The following is a 21,901-nucleotide window of genomic DNA, read 5'->3' as shown; positions in this document are numbered from 1 at the left end:
TCAGAGCACATTCAGCACATCATGCCAATGTAAGCAAGGACATTTATAACAAATCTTTCTGTTTATCTCCAGAGCAACTGGAAAAACTTTGCCAAATTTATGTGAGTAAACTATAAACAACCATTAATCCTTCCAAGGGCCAAATTCCCTTTTTCAGCATCTGGTTTGGGTGCAGAGCCAGCTGGCTACTTGCACCTTTTGGAGCAACACCAGAGCTACACCTACTACAAATTTCAACCGTTCCGGACAACAGTGGCATGAGCATACATTTCATATTGACAAACTCCTTCTTAACTGGACAATTCTGTTGGTGCTCTTTTATTTTGTAAGAAAATTTGTTCTTTGCAAAAGTAATGATTAATGTTTTTCAACTCACCATTCTCAAAGTAAAAGCGATGGAAGTCATGTCCTTCCACCAGGTTTCCCAGGGCCTCAGGCTCAAAGGAAGTCAGACCAGGATCACAAATCTTACTGTTACACAGAAAAGGTTGCAGAATCAGCAAAGGCAATCAGCACATCAGTATAGCCAGTTAGATGTTACTGTACAAATGCAGAGACAAAGAAACTTACGCATAGGACTCAAAGTCTCCATTGTTGATGGACTCAATCAACTGCTCGGTGACTTTGATAATTTCCTGTTTGCGAGCTATAACATAAGATTACAGGACATTATTAACCTCACAAACCGATGTAAAAATTGCTAGTTGTTACTGTATTTCAGGCAAATGTAGGTCTGAGTGCAGATAAAGGAAATCTGACATAAAATCAGCTTCAAATGGGTTCTAATCTACGAATTAGCAGGTTTTCGAAAGTATTAGAAATGGAAGGCGCTCAAAAAAGGTATTTTGCAAAGTTTTTGTTATTGAATATTTGTGTAACAAAATATCAAGAAAGCCTTCCATGACTAATAGTGATATCAGGCAGGAAAATGCAGGATGACACGATTCCTTTCACCCAACAAAGCTCAAAACGGACAAAGACAAACCAATGTTCAGATGCAAGAATTTACTACAAAAGCTTTAACTAAGTAATGTTGACAGTTACCTTTATTGTTATTGGTGCAGGCTGGGGGATATTAAAACAATTACTTAATTTGTGCAACAAAAAGACATGTTAAATATAAAAGAAATATGTAAATCAGTACTTCAGCTCCATTGCCTTCACAGGCATATGCTACAACACTATGTGTGTACATGTGTGTATGTGAGCCAGGTTTTTACTGTGTGAGTCAATATTTGGGTAAGTCAGAACAGAAGGGAAATAAAGCAGTGAGAAGAGCATCTGCATAGCATAGCAGGAGAGCATCTTCCTTTTCAATTCAATTCAAACACAGACAAATAAATCGGACAGAAGGATCAGATATTTGTGGGTCAAAACAAAGGTTTTTTTTCACTGGAAAAGGGATAACTGGTCCAGAACAAGGATCAATAATCTCAAATCATCCATCAAACACCCTAGGCCAAAGAAATGGTTTGAACATCAGGGACACAGGGTTTGAGATATCTTACATAAAGAGATCACTTTCCTCCAGGTAACAAGGGAACAAAACAAGGCATCTCCTCCACTGCAGGGGGACTTACTCTGAACTGAGGATGTGGGAGTCTGCCTTGAGTCAGACATCTGTGAGGAGCGGCTCTTAGAGCTCAAGATACCGCTCACTAAGCTGCCCAGGCGACGGGCTGTCAGAGGTTGCAGGGATGGGATGTGATTGGATGTCAAGTGTGTGTGTTGGGTGGAGGATGTCACAAAAGTACGGGTTGTTTGAGGCGTACGTGTGTATGGGTAATGGCAGGGTAGGAATTATGGAGAAAAAGAAAGATATTTTCAAGAAAACATAAAAGGAGAGAAAATGGTACAGAGGAGAAACATTTAGTAATACTGAAAACATAAAAAGATATGCCAACTAAAACAGAAAAACCCAAGCAGTGTTAACAAATTCCAGCATCAACCTCAGAGATAAGATGGAAGAAACTTGAGGATGCGTGGGAGTGTAGGACAGAAAAAGAACAGGGCGGACTGCATTGTGCAAGAGCAGTTGACAGCCAAAGGATGGGGAGGGAATGCAGTAGTTAACTTGCTATGCATTTTAACTGCATTGTAAAACAGAATGTAGAAAAACATACAAAGGAGTGATCAGTCTGATTGGAAACGGTGAGGACTGTCAGTACGTAAATCAAACAACAAGTTTGCTTACCTTTTACATCCTCGTCCTCTATGGTGGTGTTGGCACTCTCAATGGACTCCTGACAAAGAATAACAAGCTACAGATGTTGTATATGTAATACACATAATGATACTGATATAGTAAGCTACATTTTTTGTAATACTAATGAGTGTTGAAATAGAAATTTCCTAATGCTCTTGCAAACTAAGACTTCAATTGCTGTACTGGCTATTTTGGAGGCATATTTGCCTTTATGCTTTTTCATTGTGATATAGCTGTCAGGAAACAAGAGGAGTGAGAGGAAGGAAGACATGCAACAAATGTTACAGGCTGAGCTTACACTGTAAATCAGGGATGTCGTGATTACATGGTTAGGTGCAGAGAGATACTATTCTTATTAATTGTTAGGACAGAAGGAAAAGGCCCGACTTACAGAAGTAAACAGTTTTTACATTAATCAGTGCAACTAAAAGTGAAAATGGTAATTTTGTTGTAATACCTTATTTCCATCCACAGGGTTGTGGATCACAGTTGTCTGTGGTTCCTAAAGAGAACAAAAAAATGACAAAACCTGTGAGAAGAAACAACTAAAGAAGGCCAGAAAAGTTATGATTTTAAAGAAACTGTGTTTGTGAGTCCATATATCTGTCTATCCTGACTATTCATACATACATATACAAATAAATCTATTCATCACAATAAATGTGGCATCAAATATAAAAAAAACCCTTCTTCAATTGCCCATGTGAACTTGTTTTTCTGTCCTCATGCTTTCATCTCCCTTCCTGTACGGCATTCTTAATCTGCTGTATCTACTTTTCTCTCATCAGCCCTCAACAGTGTCATGCATTGGTAATCAGATGTCTGGGCTTTTGTGGAATCGATCCTGATGACTAGCTCAGTCCTTCTAATCACTCACCCTGATTACACTAGATTATAACATCAGCAGCCGGCATCTGTGTTTGTGCGCGTGTGAGTGTGTGCATGATGATGAAGTGAAAGGAGGATAGAGAGAGAGAAAGAGAGCGAGAGAGAGAGTAGAGAAAGAGAGAAATGCCATGTGCCTATGTTCATGCGTAATCATCTTGTCAGCAAATGGGGGGGCAGAAAGCCTTTGACATCATGCAGAGCAGCAGTCATGTGGCCTGACGTAGACAGCCAGTCAGCAGACACTGTGTGCAAGCCAATGAATGAAAGCCAAATCACTTGGGAATGTAGCATCATAATGAGCCTAAGGAGCCGACATCCTCACACTCCTGCCATGCACAGACAAACTAGATAAGCACCAAACCATAAATAACACATCCCTGTCAAGAATATTACTATCAAATGCAAAACTGATGCACTGATGTACATTTCAAGCCATGGGAGGAACACATGCATTGTGTAGATGTGTAAAAAGAAAGGAGAGAGTAGGGCCTCTTGCAGGGGAAAAGGGGGCAAGGAGAGGGGGATGGGGCTGAGGTAGAGGTTGCCCTTAACTGTATATTTAAAACTACACAAGTCAAAGCCCAACTTAAATATGCGAGTAAAGGCTTATTGTTTCAGCCCAACATTAACAATATACAGATCCAGCAAATCCAAACTGTCCGAGCCTTGTGCGCCCCATGCATGCTCTCCTAATTCAGAGGAATCAATGAACAGATCAATCTGAATTATGAGTAGTGTATCTTCTACGTTTAGCTGTTTCAAATATGCTGGAGCTGGTACATGCTGCACAGCCACAAATGCTTTTTCACATTATTTCATTCAGGGATAGCCGAAAGTTGAGCTAGAAATCTGTTTCACTCATTGTTACCACCCATTATATTTTTTTATTACATTATATTTTATATTCTTATGCACCTGGTTAAGAATTTAAATCATTTCAAGCAAGGCTGAGATCACACAGGAAATGATCTGGACCCCATGTGAAAGGGTGAACCTGTACCTCCTCCACAGCGGGTGTGAGGTGAGGAGGTGTAGAGGTTAAGGTGCAGGTGTAGGTGAGGTTGTGTGTGTATACCAGTGCAGGGGCAGGGCCACTGTCTTTAGGACTGGTCACTGTGTTGGCTTTGTTGTTGACCTGCAGGGGGCAGTGTAAAGGGGACATGATACACATACACACTGTTCAGACACACACCTGTGCACACACACACCTGTGCACACCTACACACCTACACACACATACTCTGGCAAAGGGACATTCCAAAGAGATCATCCCAACTCATGTGTCCCAAAGATGCACTTGAACATGAAAATGTAATTCCACAATAGCATTATGTAGGTGCTATTTGAGCACAAACTAAAATGAAAAATGCAATAATCCAATTTGCATTTTCATTTTTCCTTACTTGTAGGGGTGTTCTATGCCCGTATCATAATGACAACGGAAAAGCTAATTCAAATTTGAAAATTAAAATACAATAAAAAACAATGTAACTTTCCTATGTTTGAGTCACAATTAAAATCCAAGAGCAATCGTCTATTTATTTATTTGAGAATTAAAATGGCATTTGACACTTAGTTTTCAAAGACTCAACCTGCCATACATGCCCAGTCTATTGCATTCACTCTTACATGTCACCACACTCTTAGGGTGTCAAAACGAAAATGAAAATGCAATCTGTCAGTCCTCTCATCAGGGCGGGTCTTCAGTTGGGATGTCAATCATTCTACGTAGGCGGGACACCAGAGGCTATATACCAGAGTCTGACTTTTGCTGTCATTGCGTGATGACAAAGTCTGTATCCCTGCTCCTCTGAGAGTCTGCAGAAGCCTTGGAGCAGCAAAATTCACCCCGTAGTGAACCGCCTTGCTGATCAGGGATTGCAGTCAAATTGGTGACACTCCTTGTACTGGTGGTGCTAGTAGTGGACGCTGGGATAGAAGCATTGGTTATGTCACCACGAGGGGAATTTTACTGCTCCAAAGCTTTTACAGCCTCTCAGAAGAACAGTACTACAGACTACAGACAGACTGCATTTTCATTCTGACACCAAAAGAGCCTGGTGACATGTAAATGTAAATGCAATACACTGGGAGCACTGTTTCACATATTGCAGTTGAATATTGTCCATTGTATAGTAGGTTAAGCCTTCTGTTGCGGCCTCAGAGTTGGCCCTATCTTGACTCCCCTTGGGGCTGTGCTTTTCCCCTTTTGTTCCAGGAAGTTGATGGGTGGAGCTGAGACCTGGTCAGATATGCAACACACCTAAGCAGGCTGGGCTGAGAGATCCTGCCAGGCTTGTTTCCAATGGGCTGCAGACTGACACTGTCATTTGTTTGTGTTTTATGTTTCACATACATAAACCCACACATACATAACACTCCTCAGCACTCACACAGACATTGCATACACACTGACCTTCTGAGAGACATACACTTTTGTATGGTTTATTTAATTTACCTCATCATCTTTCATTATGTAAAGACCACTGGATGATTTTGAGCCAGGTTGTGACACTGGAAATGAAATGTCAAATGCCACATACATTTCATTCTCAAACTGTTAAAATTGCATTCTAATTTTAATTGTGACTTCAATATTGCTTGCATGACTGGAAAATCAGATCACATTACTTATATTTCATTTTAAATTTCAAATTTGAATTAACATTTGAATGTTGTCCACAGTGCAGTGGGGTATAACTTTGAAAATTAAATGTCAAACAGCATGTCCATTTTCTTTTTAATATGGTCCTAGAGCACCCCTGCGAGTGTGGGGAAGATGAAAATGCAAATTGGATTATCCATTTTCATTTAAATTTTACTGATAACACATACATATGTGGAAAATTCTGATGCTATTATGCAAGTATAGTTTCATTGTCAAGTTAACATTATCATTTTAATATAGTCCCCTTTATGGACAAAGGACAAACATAAAAACTGAATAAAATACAAAATGTGGGAAGGACTGCACAAGATACATACAAGAAATTGTGTGTAATCAGTTATGGAAATTTTAATAAAGGAAACCCATTCAGGCTAATTTATTCAGTATGGATTCAACAATTCACTAGGAAATATTTCCCTGGTATTTGGTCAATTTTGTATGTTTTTTCCATATTCACAAAACCAACTACACCGTCGATACTTCTCACTACACACACGTTCCTTCATTTTTGACTTCTTTTGTTTTCATTTTCATTGGATGGGATCACATGGATGAGAGACAAACTCCCTGAAATGGACATACTGGAAGCCTGAGTAAGACCCAAACACAGTGACACTGATTCAAACAGTGTATGCAGAGGTCCAATCTCAAATCAACACTCACTTATATTAAAACAGGCACACAGAATTAATCAGTCTCACACAATTCTCAACATTGTACGTGCATGCAGATGTGCATACACCCATGTGCACATGCACTTCTGCATCAAGTGTTAATTTCAGATTGGGCCCCAAACACACAGAGAAACTAGGTTAGAGCACATCAGGGGCTCTACGGTTTAGATTAAAAGACTACAGAAAATATGGTCCATTTGGAAAACACAGGCGGAAAGAGACACTCAAGAGACCAGTATCTTAAAAAAAATATGATAAAACTAGCAATATAATTCACATAAAATCAATGTGGTCAGTTGCACCACAAGAATAACTGTGAGATCAAGTTAAGTAAATAACAACCGTTGCCCACTGCTTGGAGTGACTGTCCCTGAATGATGATGCTGTTACGTGCACAATGCATAATAATTATCCAGAGGGCTCCTCAGACACTGAACGTTCCAACAGACTAATGCAAAGCACTTTCTTCACTGTGCAAAACAACTCACCTTAACGCCATCTGGCTTCTTGTTGAGCAAACTCTTGGCTGCTGTAGAGGGAAAGAAAGAGGCAACACTTCAGCATGAGAGTTCACAAATAGAGTCGTAAGCCTGAGGCCTCACTAACATGCAGCAAGCATATCAATCAACTGTGCTTATCTTCAAACTCCAGGTGCAAAATTCAACTGTGAAATCCATAATGCAATGCAACAGATGCTTAGAATGGCATCATCATTTATGCAAGGTTGCTCTCCTGCTAATTCACATGTGAAGGGCTGAAGGGTGGGTGGTTGATTGGGTGTGTATTTAGCTGGTGATGAAAAGGATTATCTACCTCTGACTAACAGACACACACAGTATTCTTAAATTGTCATTTGCACACATACACATGCACTTAACCACTAGAACCCACACATACAATCCCACCACTCTTCTCTCATTGTATTTATCATTGCATAAAAAGAATCCAAACACTAGATTGCATTTCAAAATGCATGCTGTATCCTTGTCTAAATTTCATTCTGATCTCATAGTGGCACTTTTGGAAGCGTGAGGTTCAGTATTGTTCTGAATACTAAACACCTCATCTTCATGCATATGTGATTGGCCATTTGATGGGTAAATAAGGCTTGAACATCACAACTCGTTAGTTGGGCCCAACCCCACATATTTCCCTGTCATTCCAAAAATCTTACCTCAAAATGGAAACCACAATCCAAACAAAAGAAGGAAAGAAATTTGAAAAAGGAAGAAAATGATGAATAAAAAGAGACACAAATGCACTAATGCATTTTACTGTAGAATGAAAAGAGAAAGCAGGCTAGTAAGAGCCCGGAAAATAGAGAAATGTCAATGGAAATGCATGTAAAAAGTTATGATAGAGTGCAAAATAGAGATAGAGAGAAATAGCAACAGCTCGAGAGATAAAGAGAGATGAATTTTTACCAAAGGCACCTTTGTGCCAAGATAATCTTTGTTCTATAGAGAGAGAGACTGAAGGCATTAAAAAAATAGGTAAAAAAAAAGTCTTTTTTCTCCAAGTTAAGCTCAAAGAATAACTGCACATTTTTACCTACATTGTAGTGCCTCTGCTCGGTTTTCCTCATGACTAGAAGATTCATTTTTCATAAAGCATCTAACCAAACTAATATTAAAGATTAAGAACAGTTTCCAGCCTCCCGTTTTTTTTTGAAGATGAATGTTTTTTGTTTATTTTGGACACCTGGCTGAGAGAGACATACCTGAGAAGTTTCTTGTGACCAGCAAAGTGGTCAATATGGCTCCCTGTAGTGACAGAAAAGAAAGAAGGAAGAAAGGAAGGAAGAGACAGAAATGGTAAGATTGATAATTATAAGATCACAGCAAGAGAGAGGAACACAGCAAAAGGGCAAAAAGTTTTAAAGTTGAAAGTTTTAAAGAACAAGTCATCATTTCTAAGTTATCCTGAGAAGTCTTGTGTGAGGAAGACAGAGAAAGGGGGAGAGAAAGATGGCTGGATGCTTTGTGCTGCATAAATAGAAACATGAAGGATTGCCAGACGTCTCACCTTGAGTTTCCTCCTGGCATTGAATTTCTTCAGGCACTCCACAGTCTCCTGCCTGTGCATCATGGAAGCTACGGTGGATCGTTGCTGCAGGAGGAAGATGAGAGGATTTGAGGATTAGGAGGGAATGGGAACAATGGATGGGAGGGATGTATGGGTATGCATGTGTGGGCAATGAGACTGTAGAATGTTATTTGTGTTTGTGTTGGATCTGATGCTGTTACCAATTTTAATTTATCATTATCAGTGTATTGATCTTCATTGCTGTGGCTTCATCTGTGTATCTGTTTATATGTGTGTCTCTGCATCTCTGTTTGGATGTGTGTGTCTGCCACATACGCAGATCCAGGGATGTTTGAGGGCCTCTGCGGCAGTGATGCGTTTACTGGGGTTGATGGTTAGCATCTTGTTGATCAGATCTTTGGCCTCAGGAGTAACAGTGTCCCACTCTGGGGATGGGAACTGTCAAAACACAAGACAGTGTTAAATGCTGATTAGACAGACAAAGCTAATGGTGCAAAATCTAGCATCATCAGATACTATTTTTGTTGCAAGGCAAAGGTGAGAAAGAACAAAAAAAATATTTAAATGAGTGAACAGACTAAAAATGAGTAACAACCTTTCTCTGAGGTATAGAGATAGCCGGAAATAGTGTAAATATGTCTATTCAAAATTGCATGTGCGTGTATTGGGGACTTTTCATCAGTCACTTCTTATCATCATTTTCACTGAATTGATACCTCCGACTGAGGAAATGAGTAAGACCATTGATCCAGGTCATCTATGGTTATCTTCACCACCGGTTTGAAGTTATGTTTAAAACATTAATTCAGTTAAGTCAATTTAGTTTATACTGTGTGCGCGTGAATGCTTACATCATAGGCCCCGGCCTTGATTTGTTGGTAAAGGCGATGCTGGTCCTCATCCCAGAAGGGGGGGTAGCCCACCAGCAGGATGTACAAAATAACACCTGTAAGGTGGTGACATGGTAAGTTAAGCACAGAAAATATCAATATATCATAGTGCTGTATACTGATAAAACCTATATAATTCCCCAACAAAATAAATGAACAAATTTAACAATGCACATAGCATTTGAAACAACATCAAGCTGCAGTGTTGGTGCAGAAGATTCTTTTTCACACATCTGACCAGCTCAGACAAAGCCACACACTGGGGAGAATTTGAATGTTATTTACCACAGGCCCACATGTCCACTGGTTTCCCATATGGGTCTTTTCTCAGAACTTCTGGTGACAAGTATCCCGGGGTGCCGGCAAACCCTGCAGGAGTGATATGGAGGGAGGGAGGAGATGTGGAATGGTAGGCAGGAGTGGGCAGTTCAGTGGCTCGGCTGGATCTTGACTAACTAAATGAGTGATTGATTGATCGCCTGATTGGTTGGTCTTTAGATTGACCAACTGATTCAGGTTGAAAAATGGATGGATGAATACTCACCAAACCATGCCTGCTGGTCCCCCTGCACCTCGATAGCCAGCCCAAAGTCAGCCAACTTGACCGCCGCCCCCTTCAGCTTACTGGCCAATAGAAGGTTCTCAGGCTGGGGGGGGCGGAGTCAAACAGGTTAGAGGTGAGAGGTCACACGCTCTGGGAACAAGCCGCCCACAGACACAGATCTAAGATCAGATTAGCCAAACCAAATCCTAATTCAAACTATTAGGGGTCAACAATGCTAAACTGCTCTTAAATCAGTGTCTGAGGCAACTCCCTTTCTGCCACACAAATGACAGAGACACATAAATGTGCACGGGACCATATCTCTATGTGACAACGGACATTTTCCACACTGGCGCTGTGGACTTGCTCCCTCAGTCTCATGGATTCTGAGAGAGTGAATTGGTAGTAGACATGATGTGCTCGTCCACAGTTACACCAATCCACTGTTAAAATCCATGAGTGGGAACAAAGTGCACACTGCAGGGAGAAGGATACAGGAGGGAGGTCTGGTGTAACAGGAGACGTGGGTGTAAAAACAAGTGACTCAGCCACATATGGGTAACGACAAACACACACCACACACTTACACAGTTTAGCACAATCATAAATTCATGCAAGCCCCCAGCAAGCACATGTGCACACACACTCTCAAACATACACACACACGTGGACACAGGTGCAGAAAGGTCTTTGCTAACCTAAGGCCAGTTAGACAGTGTGGTCTGATGAATAATACATTTCCTAACATTTCAGACTCTGAACACAGAGAGTTTATGCCAGACATATTACTGAACAGGACACTAACTGACAACTGGACACTTCTACACAAGTATTTACATAATAATGAATAAATCCTCCTTATTATGAAGTATCTGAAACTTAAATCACTTCAGCCAAGGACATCTCCCCTGATAGTGTTGACAGATTGGAAATCTCATAAACGATCATGGTCATTCTGATTTTTTTTCCACTGTGCTTCTGATGATAGAGTTGCATGTTCATAATCTACGTTGACACATTCAAAGACCTTTCTTGCATTCTCTTCCCTTTTCCCTCCACATAAAACAACTCTTGGGAGGTTTTGAGAATACAGACTACCATTAGAATATTCATGACGGTGGAAAATCTTTCACATCTCAACATAATTTTTACATAATTATGCAAATGGCGATCATTCCCGAGGTTCTGGCTTGTGATTGCTCCCATTCCTGTCACCACAGCAGTACACTCAGAGTGCTACACAAGCACACAGACATACATAAATATGCTAGCATGCTTTCTGCAACATCAGGGGATCCTTATTCTTGAGATTGGCAGGATGGGTATCAAGCCCAAAATATGGACTCAGGACTTTAGTCTCTGTAGTTTGGTAGGTTCAAATTTTATTCCTGCACACCAAAATTGTCTCAAAGCTGAGGTCAAGGTCAAAACAGCTTTATTAATTGCTCAAAGCTTTTACAGTTTCTACGAGAATGGAATAATGTGACAAATAAAAAATCTTCATGACGGTATTTTTCCTCTTACTAGAAAACAACTATCGATTTGAGTTTTATTTCATCAAACATATTGTAAAAAATGTGTTAATGCAAATGGTGAGGACTGAGAGGGGAGTAAGTAGGTTTTTCCAAATGTCGCCACCTGTTGTACAGAGTCAGGACTGAACACGACTGCAGCCATTGCTGTGGTCATACAAACCTTCAGATCCCTGTGCACGATCCCATTAACATGGCAGTGATGGACACTCTCAAGGATCTGCTGTATGCAGTGGCTATGGGTGGGAGAGTAATGCAAGCGCAGGATTGTGATGGAATGAATGGAAGGAGAGACAGAAAAGCAAGGAAGAAAAAGAAAGCAAGAAAGACCGGGAGGAGAATATAAAGGAAATTAATTGAGAGGAAGAGAAGAGGAAACAATTCAATAACAATGTATCATATGTCACATTAGACTCCTCATGTGTGATTCTGTTTCTTTGACAGATGACATTAAGCCACATGAAGGAATGTAATTTTTGACAATATTTAATGGATTACACTTTATACACAAACCAAAGCTATACATTATCTATGACAAGAAATATACACACAAGCGCTCTCCCCTTTTCTCTCTCTGGGGAGGCAGTATATTTCAACATAAAGCTGACATTGTAAGGTAGGCTGTGTATGATTAATATCGTAGGCTGTATGTCGTTAATCACCTTTATAAATAACTCTATGAGATGCCTCAGAGACAACGCAGCTATATCACACCTCTGAGACGACCATATGTGAAACACACAAATATACACACCAGTAACAGACAGAGATGCACAATGGTTGCTGTGCTCAGCAGTGTGAGTGTGGGTGTGTGTTTTTTACCTGGCATCAGCCTCACTGTAGTACTCCCTGGCTACAATATCCTCAAACAGCTCTCCTCCAGTCACCCTGTGGAGAGACACAGACAACATTATAGCACACGTCTCTCTGTATCGATGACTGAAACAAAATCATTCATTGATTTCTGTGCTCAATCATACACACACGCCTAATCTATCTATATGCATCCTTACATGCACTGTATAGTTATTACATCTAGAAACAATTATCTAAAGCATGTACTTATATGTGATAAATGCTTCACGTGTGAGTTTGTGTGTATGAATGCCTGCCTCAGAATGTTTTTTGCTTTAATTGTATTCTTTTAATTTAACACACCCTTAGGCCCATCCTCCACACACACATATGCAGGAGAGGGGATATAGGTCATGGGCCTGCTGGACCAGCACTTATCACTTATAACTTCAAACTTAGCCTAGTTCTGAATTTGCTTAGCTCAGTTATGAAGTGGAAATGTATGCATCACTAAATTAAAACAGGCACAATTCAAACAAGAACTTATGCAGATTACATGTTATATTTTCACCTAATGTCAAGTAACTGCCAAAGACAAAACATGAGGTTTGGTGATGCGAGTAAAAGAGGTAGCTAATATGAAAAATGTCTGGCACACTTAATACTTTTATCAAAATGCTGTTTAATAATGGCGTAAACCTGGAAGATTTCAAATTACATTTCACAAAAAACAACACAACACAAAATTACAAACATTATGCTAATAACGTCAGACTAAATGGCCAACGCTAACTTAGCTTAATAGCAACGGCTAGGTTAGTTTAATAAGACACAGTATATCCCACTTTCTCCAAACTGCATGAATACTATAGGTTAACTCAGGAGCCAATTTTTTTTAATATATGTTAATATAAATGAAACAAATGAACATTTACAAAGGACTGTCAGTTAAGTTCAACATGTGCTCCCTAAAACTGGTATTTTTAGTAGTAGAGCTTCTTGTGATGCCATAGTTACTACCTGTTTACATAATTGGTTGCTTTTGATTGGACAGCGCTACAGATGTTTCCTAAAAATTTACACACCACTAAAATCTTTACTGGCTAAAACATTCTTTAAATTTTATGATGCAACCTGGTTAATTAAATCACTAGTTTAAACTGCCTACTAATTATAAAGAAATTAGAAAGGATTTTACACACAACGTTTGGAACAATAATTCAAATAATTATTCTGTACATAGTATAAAGCTTATACAAATATACAAGTTAGAAGGGAAAGTAGAACAAGACAAAACATGTGAAACTAGTAGGGTGGCTGAGAATGTGTGTGAGAGAGTCTGTTACTCACAGATCAAACACCAGATAGTGGAAACCCTCTTCTGATATGCTGTCATGGAGTCGTACTGTTGAGGAAATTTGACAAAGAAGTAAAGCGCAAACATAGGACAGAAAAAGAAAAGAGACAGAAGAAAAAGTTAAATGAAACAGAAAGCAGTCAATATCTAAAACTAACGCTGCCAATACTAATTTTACTTTTCTTTTGCCCTGCTGTGCCTCAGAGTTAGGATGAGCAAAATGAGCAGTGTGAATTGCTCATTGCTCAGTTTGCAATGCGTAATATATTCTACCACCGTTTTGGTGCTTGATCATTGCAGCTGTAATATCGTTTTAATCTTAAGTATTGACATACACAAGACTTTTTATTGACAACAGGAAGTCAATAATGCCCTCAAAGCCCACTGAGCATTTGGGTCCTTTAATAAGAGCAGGTTGTTTTGGATGCAGATTTTTTTTTTTTTAGGAAATCTGAGATAATGACAGCAAAGAAAAGAAAGAGCATGAGTGGATGAGTGTGAAAGGAACAAAAGAGGAGAGACAGGCCCTATCAGAGGTATAATGAGGAGGAAAGAGCGTACAGGGTCAGTGGTTTACAAAGAGGGTGCAGGGCTCCCATGTCTTTCTGATGACTCGGCTGGGAGAGCACATAGATACATCATCATTAGATACCTGTGTACACACGCACACAATTGGTTTCTCTCTCTTTTTCTCCCCCGTAACTGTGTCTAGAAGATGAATAGCCATAGCAGAATTCACCAGAGACCTGAACAAAATATGTGTGTTTTCGTTTGTATCAGCGTGCGTACTTGTGTGTGCGTTTTTTAAAATCGAGGACTCATTGCTCACCAATGTTGGGGTGCTTCAGTAAACGACAAATCCTCGCCTCTCTCTCCAGCTTTTGATGATCTAAAAGAAAAACAGAGGAGGCACAAACACAGAGAGAAACAGACAGATTATTTTTCATCATTCCCTGCTATGATTGGCTTTCTAAATCGTCTAACATGAAGTTGGCTGTAAATTGGTTTTGACTCGGTGGAGGACACTGCACAGCGCTTGGACGTCATTGTAAAGCATCAGTGTGGTGTTTGTGTACTTCTGCATGTGTCTGTGTTGTGTCTGTCTGTCTGTGTGTGCGTTGGCTTTGTGTCAACTCGGCTCTTTTCCTTATCAGAACTGAAATGCTTGACAAAAATAATGTGACCTGATATGTGCTTGGTTACGTGCCACAAACACTCCGGCACCAGTGAACAACAAACAGAATGAGCAGCCACAGTGGATTCATATTGACCTCTGGTATCAGGCTTAATATGAATTCCTGCAATGTGCTTGAAGAAAGAAGAATAAAATCATTATTATCATTATCATTATCTTTATCATTATATTGCTGGACAGTCAGAGGGGGTGCACTGCCCTCTAATAAACATTGTAGGTTATGTACTTGAAGCCCCTTTCTATCATAACGCAGATGCGATGGGAAAACATGTTTGTGACAGTGGGGGAAGAACAGATGAAAATAGAAAAATGAATCTGGGCAGAATTTATATTTTAAGAATATCAATAGAGCCTAACATTGAGATGGGCATTGGCATCAATCTATTCAGAGATTCAGTACGGGCTTTACTATAGGAGACAATACTCGAAATTTCCTGGACAAATTTGACTCTTGGGTACTTGGGTAATTTGGAATTTACTTTGTATGCAGAGAATTTCCCAAAAAATCTGATTAGACTAACAAGTGTTGGGATTGATGTTAATATCATCTACAACCTTAACACAAGATGAGGGATTGTAGTGTATATGGTAGACCTATTACAACAGTGGACATGTATATTCTGCTTATTTTATTCTATATCACAAAAATCAAAGGGAACTCAAAAAAAAAAAAAAGCTGTTGGTGATCACTTTGTAACACTTGTTTATGCATGCCAAAACAAAAAAAACACCAACTTTCATGAGTTGAGCTCAACACTGTCCTCAGGGAGAGACAGAAAAGATGAAGGTACTGGGGTTGCTGTTCTCCTTCCAGGCTGTTCACATTGCAGCCCTCAAATCTCTGCTAAGAGACCAGGCTGATTTTATCTGATTTTGTGAAACAAGAGTGGACTCTCAAATCTCCTTGTCAGAAGAAAACAAAGTCCAGTGATTCTGATTAAAAAAAAAAACTGAATCAGAGCAGCAGTCATTATAATGAGTGATGCAGTACGGTGTTGAGGCGACCCATTTCAGCTCTGCCTTGAGACACGAAAGAGCAAGAGAGAGAGAGAGAGAGAGAAAGTGGGGGAGAGAAAGAAGAGCAGCCGGTTCTACTTTTTTTCCAAACAAAATAGGACGCCTATTTTTTACTCTCATCCGTGTCTCCTTCCTCTGCTCTTCTTGATGCTATGGAAACTGTGGGAGAGGCAAGAGCACAAGGCAGCTTGTTCCCATTATAGGTACAGCCTTCTTTGTTTGTGCTGGTGTAGTGCATCTATAGGAAGCTACAGGTAGGCATACAGACAAACTTAGGGCTGAACCATACTTTAAAACTAAATGGAACTTGGTGTGCTCCCAGATGTAAAAATGCCAGTACAGTATGTTCACTGTGACTGAAAGACTCTTCATCCACACCAGAGGGTGGAGTTAATCAGCCGCAGCGAATGAGATGAAACCAGAATAAAATCCCAACAGTGAAATACTGTACAGGGTAATTTTGGTTCATTCTGAGTTAAATCTAAAAAGAGGAAATTGATTTGAAATCTGCCCTATTATAGTTAGTTACAAGCACGCAAACCATTATTATTAAAATACATCATATTAAAAAAAAACAATTAACTGCTGTGAAAATATCAATTTAGTAAATGTAATTTTTTAAGAGTAACGTCAATGACTACAATTTGGTTTACTGGCTTTTTGGCATTTGAACATAAAATTGCCTTCTTGATAACTTGGGTGCAGCAGTGTTTCAGACCCCGACATGTAATGACACAAGCTTCAAATTATCAACCATTAAGTTGAAGAGTTGACAAAGGTGTAAATGACCAGCAGATAAACTTGAAACGTACACCCATGAGAGCGCAATTAATCACATGACAGTGTAAACCAGCTTCAAGGGTGGTGGAGAAGACTGCGTGAAAACTTTTGACAAGAGGCCTGCACATGCTGCAACAAACGAATCCCAATGCAGCTCTTTTGTGTGGTCGGCAGTCTGCCATATTGCCTGTGAGAACACGCCAATTCAATTTTGTTTGAAGTATACTGCCAGCTTTAGAGACAAGCACAACAGCAGAGAGGCATCCTGACAGGCAGAGCCAGAAACAAGGGCAGCTCAGCCATTATTTCATGATTAGCAGGACCCTCTGAGCAAGGTCACTAATCTCTCCATCTCTGCCTCAGTCTTACCATGTTACAATATGACACATAATCTCTTTGTCTCTCTCTCTGTCTAACACACAAACTGTCTTTCTTTTGCTGAGTTAAATAAATTCATTTAATTCAATTCCTCTTCCAGTTAAATCTAACACCTTGTTGTTACTAGTGTTTTTAGTTGTCAATAGTGCTTAACAGCACTATGTTGCATGCTGCAATGATGGTTGCAGCACAGTGGTTATGCTGTGTATGTCAATGTTCCTATTTTTACATTTCACATGAAACTATAAGATAAAAAACTAAATGAACAGCCAATAATTAAGTATATTATTCAGGAAAAACAACCACAAGTGTTTATGCGGTCTCTACCACAAACCGTGTACATAAGCACTATACACTATAGCTCTATTTCATAATGCATCAGCATACTACAGCAGACATATTCTTAAGCAAACAGTACTCTGACGTTATTCTGGTGCATATCTTTAGCCCTCAGCCCTTCTCCTAAATATTGCAAAATGTATTTTGACATATATATTTTATCTGTATCAGTAGCTGTAGCGATATTTGTAAGTTAAAAAAATATCTTAGAACACTAATTAGTAATCATTTTTGCTGCTGAAGGCCTACAGGAAGAAGGAAAAAATGATGCAAATACTTCATTAAGAAATTGTTTCTCTGAAGCGATTAAAACACTTGTAAACACTGCTTTAAAGGTACATACAGAGGTGGTCACGTTGGGTTGCTTCTGTTTTTCAGTGCACTGTATCTCTATGTACTCTGTAAATGTCTATTATATGACAGCCTCACTCCCTCCCTCCATCATTTTCCACCTCCACTTTTCCTTCACTCTCTGTCTCTACTCTCTCCCTCCTCCACAGGTAGTCCACCTCCCAGTCGGCTGGACATCTGTTGTCTAGCAACTCCTGCACCAATCAGAGTGTCAGGCCTCTCCTCTCCTCTGCAGTGGAACCAGCCTTGCATGCAAATGGCCGACATCGAGAGTTCACTAAACACAGGAAAGAAACTAAATTCTGTAGGAACATACACACTTTAAAAAAAGAAACGATTTAACTAAGAACACACAGGACACACACTGCAAACGAACATTAGTATAGAAAGTAAAAAGGAACTGTATTGCAACAGTTATGCATCAAGAAGAGCACACAATAGACTACAATGAACACCAAAACCAGTACTAACATATAAAATGTTTGTCTGCATTCAATGCTTTTGTTTAGACAGTTGCTTATGTATAAAAATAGTACATTTTCATTGTCGCCCTCTGCAGCTATAAGATGGAACTGACATGATGTCTGAGTTACAGCAGAGATGACACAGTTCCTGTAGAAGACAGGAGGCCGCTGCCGAAAATATTGAAATGTGACACTAATGAGTTTATGATATTAATTTTAATGAGTAAAAATATAACAATGCAGTGAAATGCATCAATTCTAGTGTCCTACCTAGAGACTTAATGTCAACCAGAATATGAATACCAAATACTAGCGTAAATTTAAGAAATTACACAATAGTTGAAAATATGTCAGTTCAACTGTGAATGTTTTAATGGCGGTTTTTATTGATGTCTGCTCAGGTTTCAGCACCACTGATGACTGAGAAGAAGGGTGCTGGGTTTGTCATGGTTTTTTAATGTGGAGTTTGTAATTTTTGAAACTTTTGAGACTTCTTTGAGAGTTCCTAAACCAGATTGGAACACAAGTGCCCAAAGGTGTGACTAGAGGTTCGATTGTATGTATGTTATTTAATGGACCAGAAAATCACATTTTACACGTTCCCCAGAGCCAACTTCTGCTGCATTCAACTCTGAAATCTCTCTTGACGTCTCAACAATGAGTTGTGACTGGTTAACAAAAATGCCTTAAAATACTTAAATGTATCTGTGTGTGTGTGCAAGCTTGAGCCCTGGAGCCACAGCCACTGGTGAGAGGCTTTCTGCTAATATGGGTAAAACTGACAGCAGCATTTCTACATAATGTGGAGTCAATGTAACTGTGCAGACAAATGTGAAGCAACCTCACTCGGCTGTTATCATTCAGGACTTTCTGGGCCTTCCTGCCCCGGTTAAAGCTGCGTGTCTGAATGTCTGCTGTATGTTACTCTGTCTAGCAGTGAATAGCTATTCATACATAAGTAAGGCCGTGACGGTTGGTGATTAAGACTTAATCTACAATATAGTTGCTTATTGGAGTAAAGAAACTTTTTTCCTTTCCTTGTTCCTCCATCAAAGCTTTTTTTAATTTCACTTTTTTGATAAAGTTAAACATGTTGGAAGTTTGTTTTTTATCATTAATCAGCTTTCAAGAAGAAAATATTATGAACAATCCAATAAATCTGCTGTGAAATATATAATTGTATGATGCTTTAGCCAAAAGTGTTTTTAGTGATGGTCTGGTTTGTTTATGGCAATCAGAAAACTGTCTCAAGATTTTCCATGGTAATGATATATTTATTATTATTATTATTTAAAAGGCCAAATTCAGAATATTTTGGAAGATGAACACTCATCTCTCTTTTGAGCCTACTTAAATGAGGAATGAACAGAGTGGTGCGTGGACACTGGTTCACTGTACCTCTGTCAGCTGCTCTGCTCTCTGTAGGACACTGACCCTGTGCATTTGTCATGTTATAAACCATCTTGTCTAAAACAATCTATTTCTCGGACTCAGCGCTGCAAGTATGTAGTCTCTGTCCTGTCCAGATTATGATTTCATACTTCATACCATATTTAGGACAATCCAGTAGTCATTTATGTCTGTTGGTTATTCAACAGCAAGCCCGATGTAAGTGGAGCTTCCTATATGTTCCTGTTGTTTCTATCACTTGGAGATGGAGATCTAGAAATAAGTGAAGGGATAGCAACACTTAAATATTACTAAAAAGATTCTACTGAAATCAAGTTTCTACAACCAATCAAGCTATTTCAAGAAAAGCCTTTTACAAAACTTTTTATAGTTAAGTCTCAAGGTTCATTGAAATACGTAACCAAGTCAGTAACTTCCACATGTATTATGTGGAAGTGCTGAATCACTGTTTAGAGAAATTCTTTGGTAAGTCTTGTATCATATTACTACTGTATCTCTGTAGTTAGTAATGCAAAGTGTATGTTGTCACTCTTTTTTGTAAGCACAGCACAATATAATGTGCAGTGATTTTCTGCTGTTATTAAAGCTGGAGGTTACGATGTTGTTTTATCATGAATAGGGACATACTGTGTATTCAAGTCAGGAAATGAATGATAACAAGTTTAAATTGTCTACACATTTGTATATTTAATTAAAGACAAGAAAAGTATGGTGTAAAACCATGAATATTACTATAACTATTACAAAATAATATTGAGAGGGCAATGTTGGCCTACAGGGAGTTGGTCCTTGTTGCAAAATAAGCCCCAAAAAGTTACTAAAAGTCATCAATGGACATACTGTAGGCGTGAATGTTAAAATGGGATGCAGATACTTGGTGATTCACATGAATATTTCCTCTCACTTAATGTACTTCATTCTTTGTTTTTTGTTATTCACTGTGACTTTTATCATCCTTCATCCTGGCATTTCCTGCTGTAACCCTTTATTTTCATCTGTATGTGTAAAATCTGAATCAAACATTGCCAGTGTTGCTAATATTATCCATTGACAACTTGTTTTCATATATGTTTTGTGGCCTGACTATTTTTATGCAGGAAGAAGAATACCTTCCCTTCACCCTAAAAATAAGAATAATCCATATTCAGGGACCTGTTTGCTTACAGAGTTGTACTGAAAGGTTGCTGACAAAGTCTCCTTACTGGGAGAATCATTGCCATCACCAGATGAACTAAAAAAGTCCAACCCGACTAAACCTTCACCTTTATTTCCCACTCTTACTCTCTCCACTGCTGCTTGTTTCTCTCTGAATTCAGTCAGTTTCTGATGTGTCGCGTATGCAACCGCACTGCAGCAGAGAGTACTGCTCTGTGTGTATGAGTGTGTTTGTGTGTGTTTTCTTTGCCTTTTGTAGTTTGACATCCTGTAACTCTGAGACTACCAGATTTTGGGACAGACAGTGAAGACATAGGTAGAAATAGAAAGCGAGAGGCAAGCAAGAGACAAGGACAGGAATAGAGACAGAAGAAACACCAGGCAGAGAAAGGTGGTCAAATATACACAAAAAAAGAGGAGAGAGACAAAGAGGCTAGGATGTGTGGCTGTAGACAAAGCGGTCTTTACTGAATAGAGTACACTCCTGCCCCTAGTCTCTACCTTCACTCTGACTGACCATGTTATGATGGCCATCTGATTTCTGACCCCTTGTATTAATCAGACCTACATAATACTGTCAAGCATTCATTTCACTGAAACCTAAAATTCAGTCACATGCACATTATGGAAAGAGCAATATGCATATTTTAGTCCCATGCTGATATCAGCTGCTCTAATGACTACTATGACTACTGATATTTCATAAAGAAAATATATTTTCTCTATTAAATATGTGTTAATTTTACAAAGACCTTATTCAGTGGTTCAAATTTATTGAGGAGTGTGTCATCGGGTTTACATACTTCACGTTAGTATTACTGTTTCAACGTATGACAGACACGTGGGCAGTACATGTCTGTCATACAGTACAGTACAACTTTAATGGTAAATGTTGGGTTAATTAACTGGCTAGTAATGGCAGTGTAACCTGTATGCTACAGAGCAACTTTGAGTGTAACGCTATACATTTAATGTGTCATTTGTTACAGCAGGAAAAATGAACGGAAAGGTTAGACTTTTACTCACTTTTGCTGCATTAACGTCATGAGGTATTGTACTAGGGATGTAAAGCTATATCACTAGCTGTCACAAATATGTCTGAATTTCTCTCTGTAGTAGATGCAAACTAGAAAGGAGGAGACAAAGCTTCAAGAGGAACTTATTACATATTACATAGAGGAAATCTCTGTAATATTATAAAATAGATTCTTG

The 21,901-nt window shown here is 39.1% G+C and overlaps 1 protein-coding gene across 1 annotated transcript in view; it reads right to left on the bottom strand.

Annotated features, from left to right (window-relative positions):
* Positions 1-21,901, bottom strand: part of camk2d2 (calcium/calmodulin-dependent protein kinase (CaM kinase) II delta 2) — a 36,574-nt gene that overhangs the window by 4,020 nt on the left and 10,653 nt on the right. Inside the window, exons 3-19 of the mRNA XM_070827634.1 lie at positions 14,430-14,489; positions 13,594-13,648; positions 12,271-12,336; positions 11,612-11,684; positions 9,917-10,019; positions 9,658-9,741; positions 9,334-9,428; positions 8,798-8,920; positions 8,462-8,545; positions 8,157-8,199; positions 6,925-6,965; positions 4,170-4,229; positions 2,664-2,708; positions 2,195-2,243; positions 1,045-1,065; positions 571-646; positions 377-471 (exon numbers count right to left, since the gene is read on the bottom strand). Of these exons, the coding sequence (XP_070683735.1) occupies positions 377-471; positions 571-646; positions 1,045-1,065; positions 2,195-2,243; positions 2,664-2,708; positions 4,170-4,229; positions 6,925-6,965; positions 8,157-8,199; positions 8,462-8,545; positions 8,798-8,920; positions 9,334-9,428; positions 9,658-9,741; positions 9,917-10,019; positions 11,612-11,684; positions 12,271-12,336; positions 13,594-13,648; positions 14,430-14,489 (1,173 nt within the window). The remainder of the gene's footprint in view (positions 1-376; positions 472-570; positions 647-1,044; positions 1,066-2,194; positions 2,244-2,663; positions 2,709-4,169; positions 4,230-6,924; positions 6,966-8,156; positions 8,200-8,461; positions 8,546-8,797; positions 8,921-9,333; positions 9,429-9,657; positions 9,742-9,916; positions 10,020-11,611; positions 11,685-12,270; positions 12,337-13,593; positions 13,649-14,429; positions 14,490-21,901) is intronic.

The sequence above is a fragment of the Pempheris klunzingeri genome, chromosome 3, assembly GCF_042242105.1.
Source record: "Pempheris klunzingeri isolate RE-2024b chromosome 3, fPemKlu1.hap1, whole genome shotgun sequence".
NCBI classification, from domain to species: domain Eukaryota; kingdom Metazoa; phylum Chordata; class Actinopteri; order Acropomatiformes; family Pempheridae; genus Pempheris; species Pempheris klunzingeri.
The sequence above is the reverse complement of the archived record's forward strand: the minus strand, read 5'-3'. Positions and strand labels throughout refer to the sequence as shown.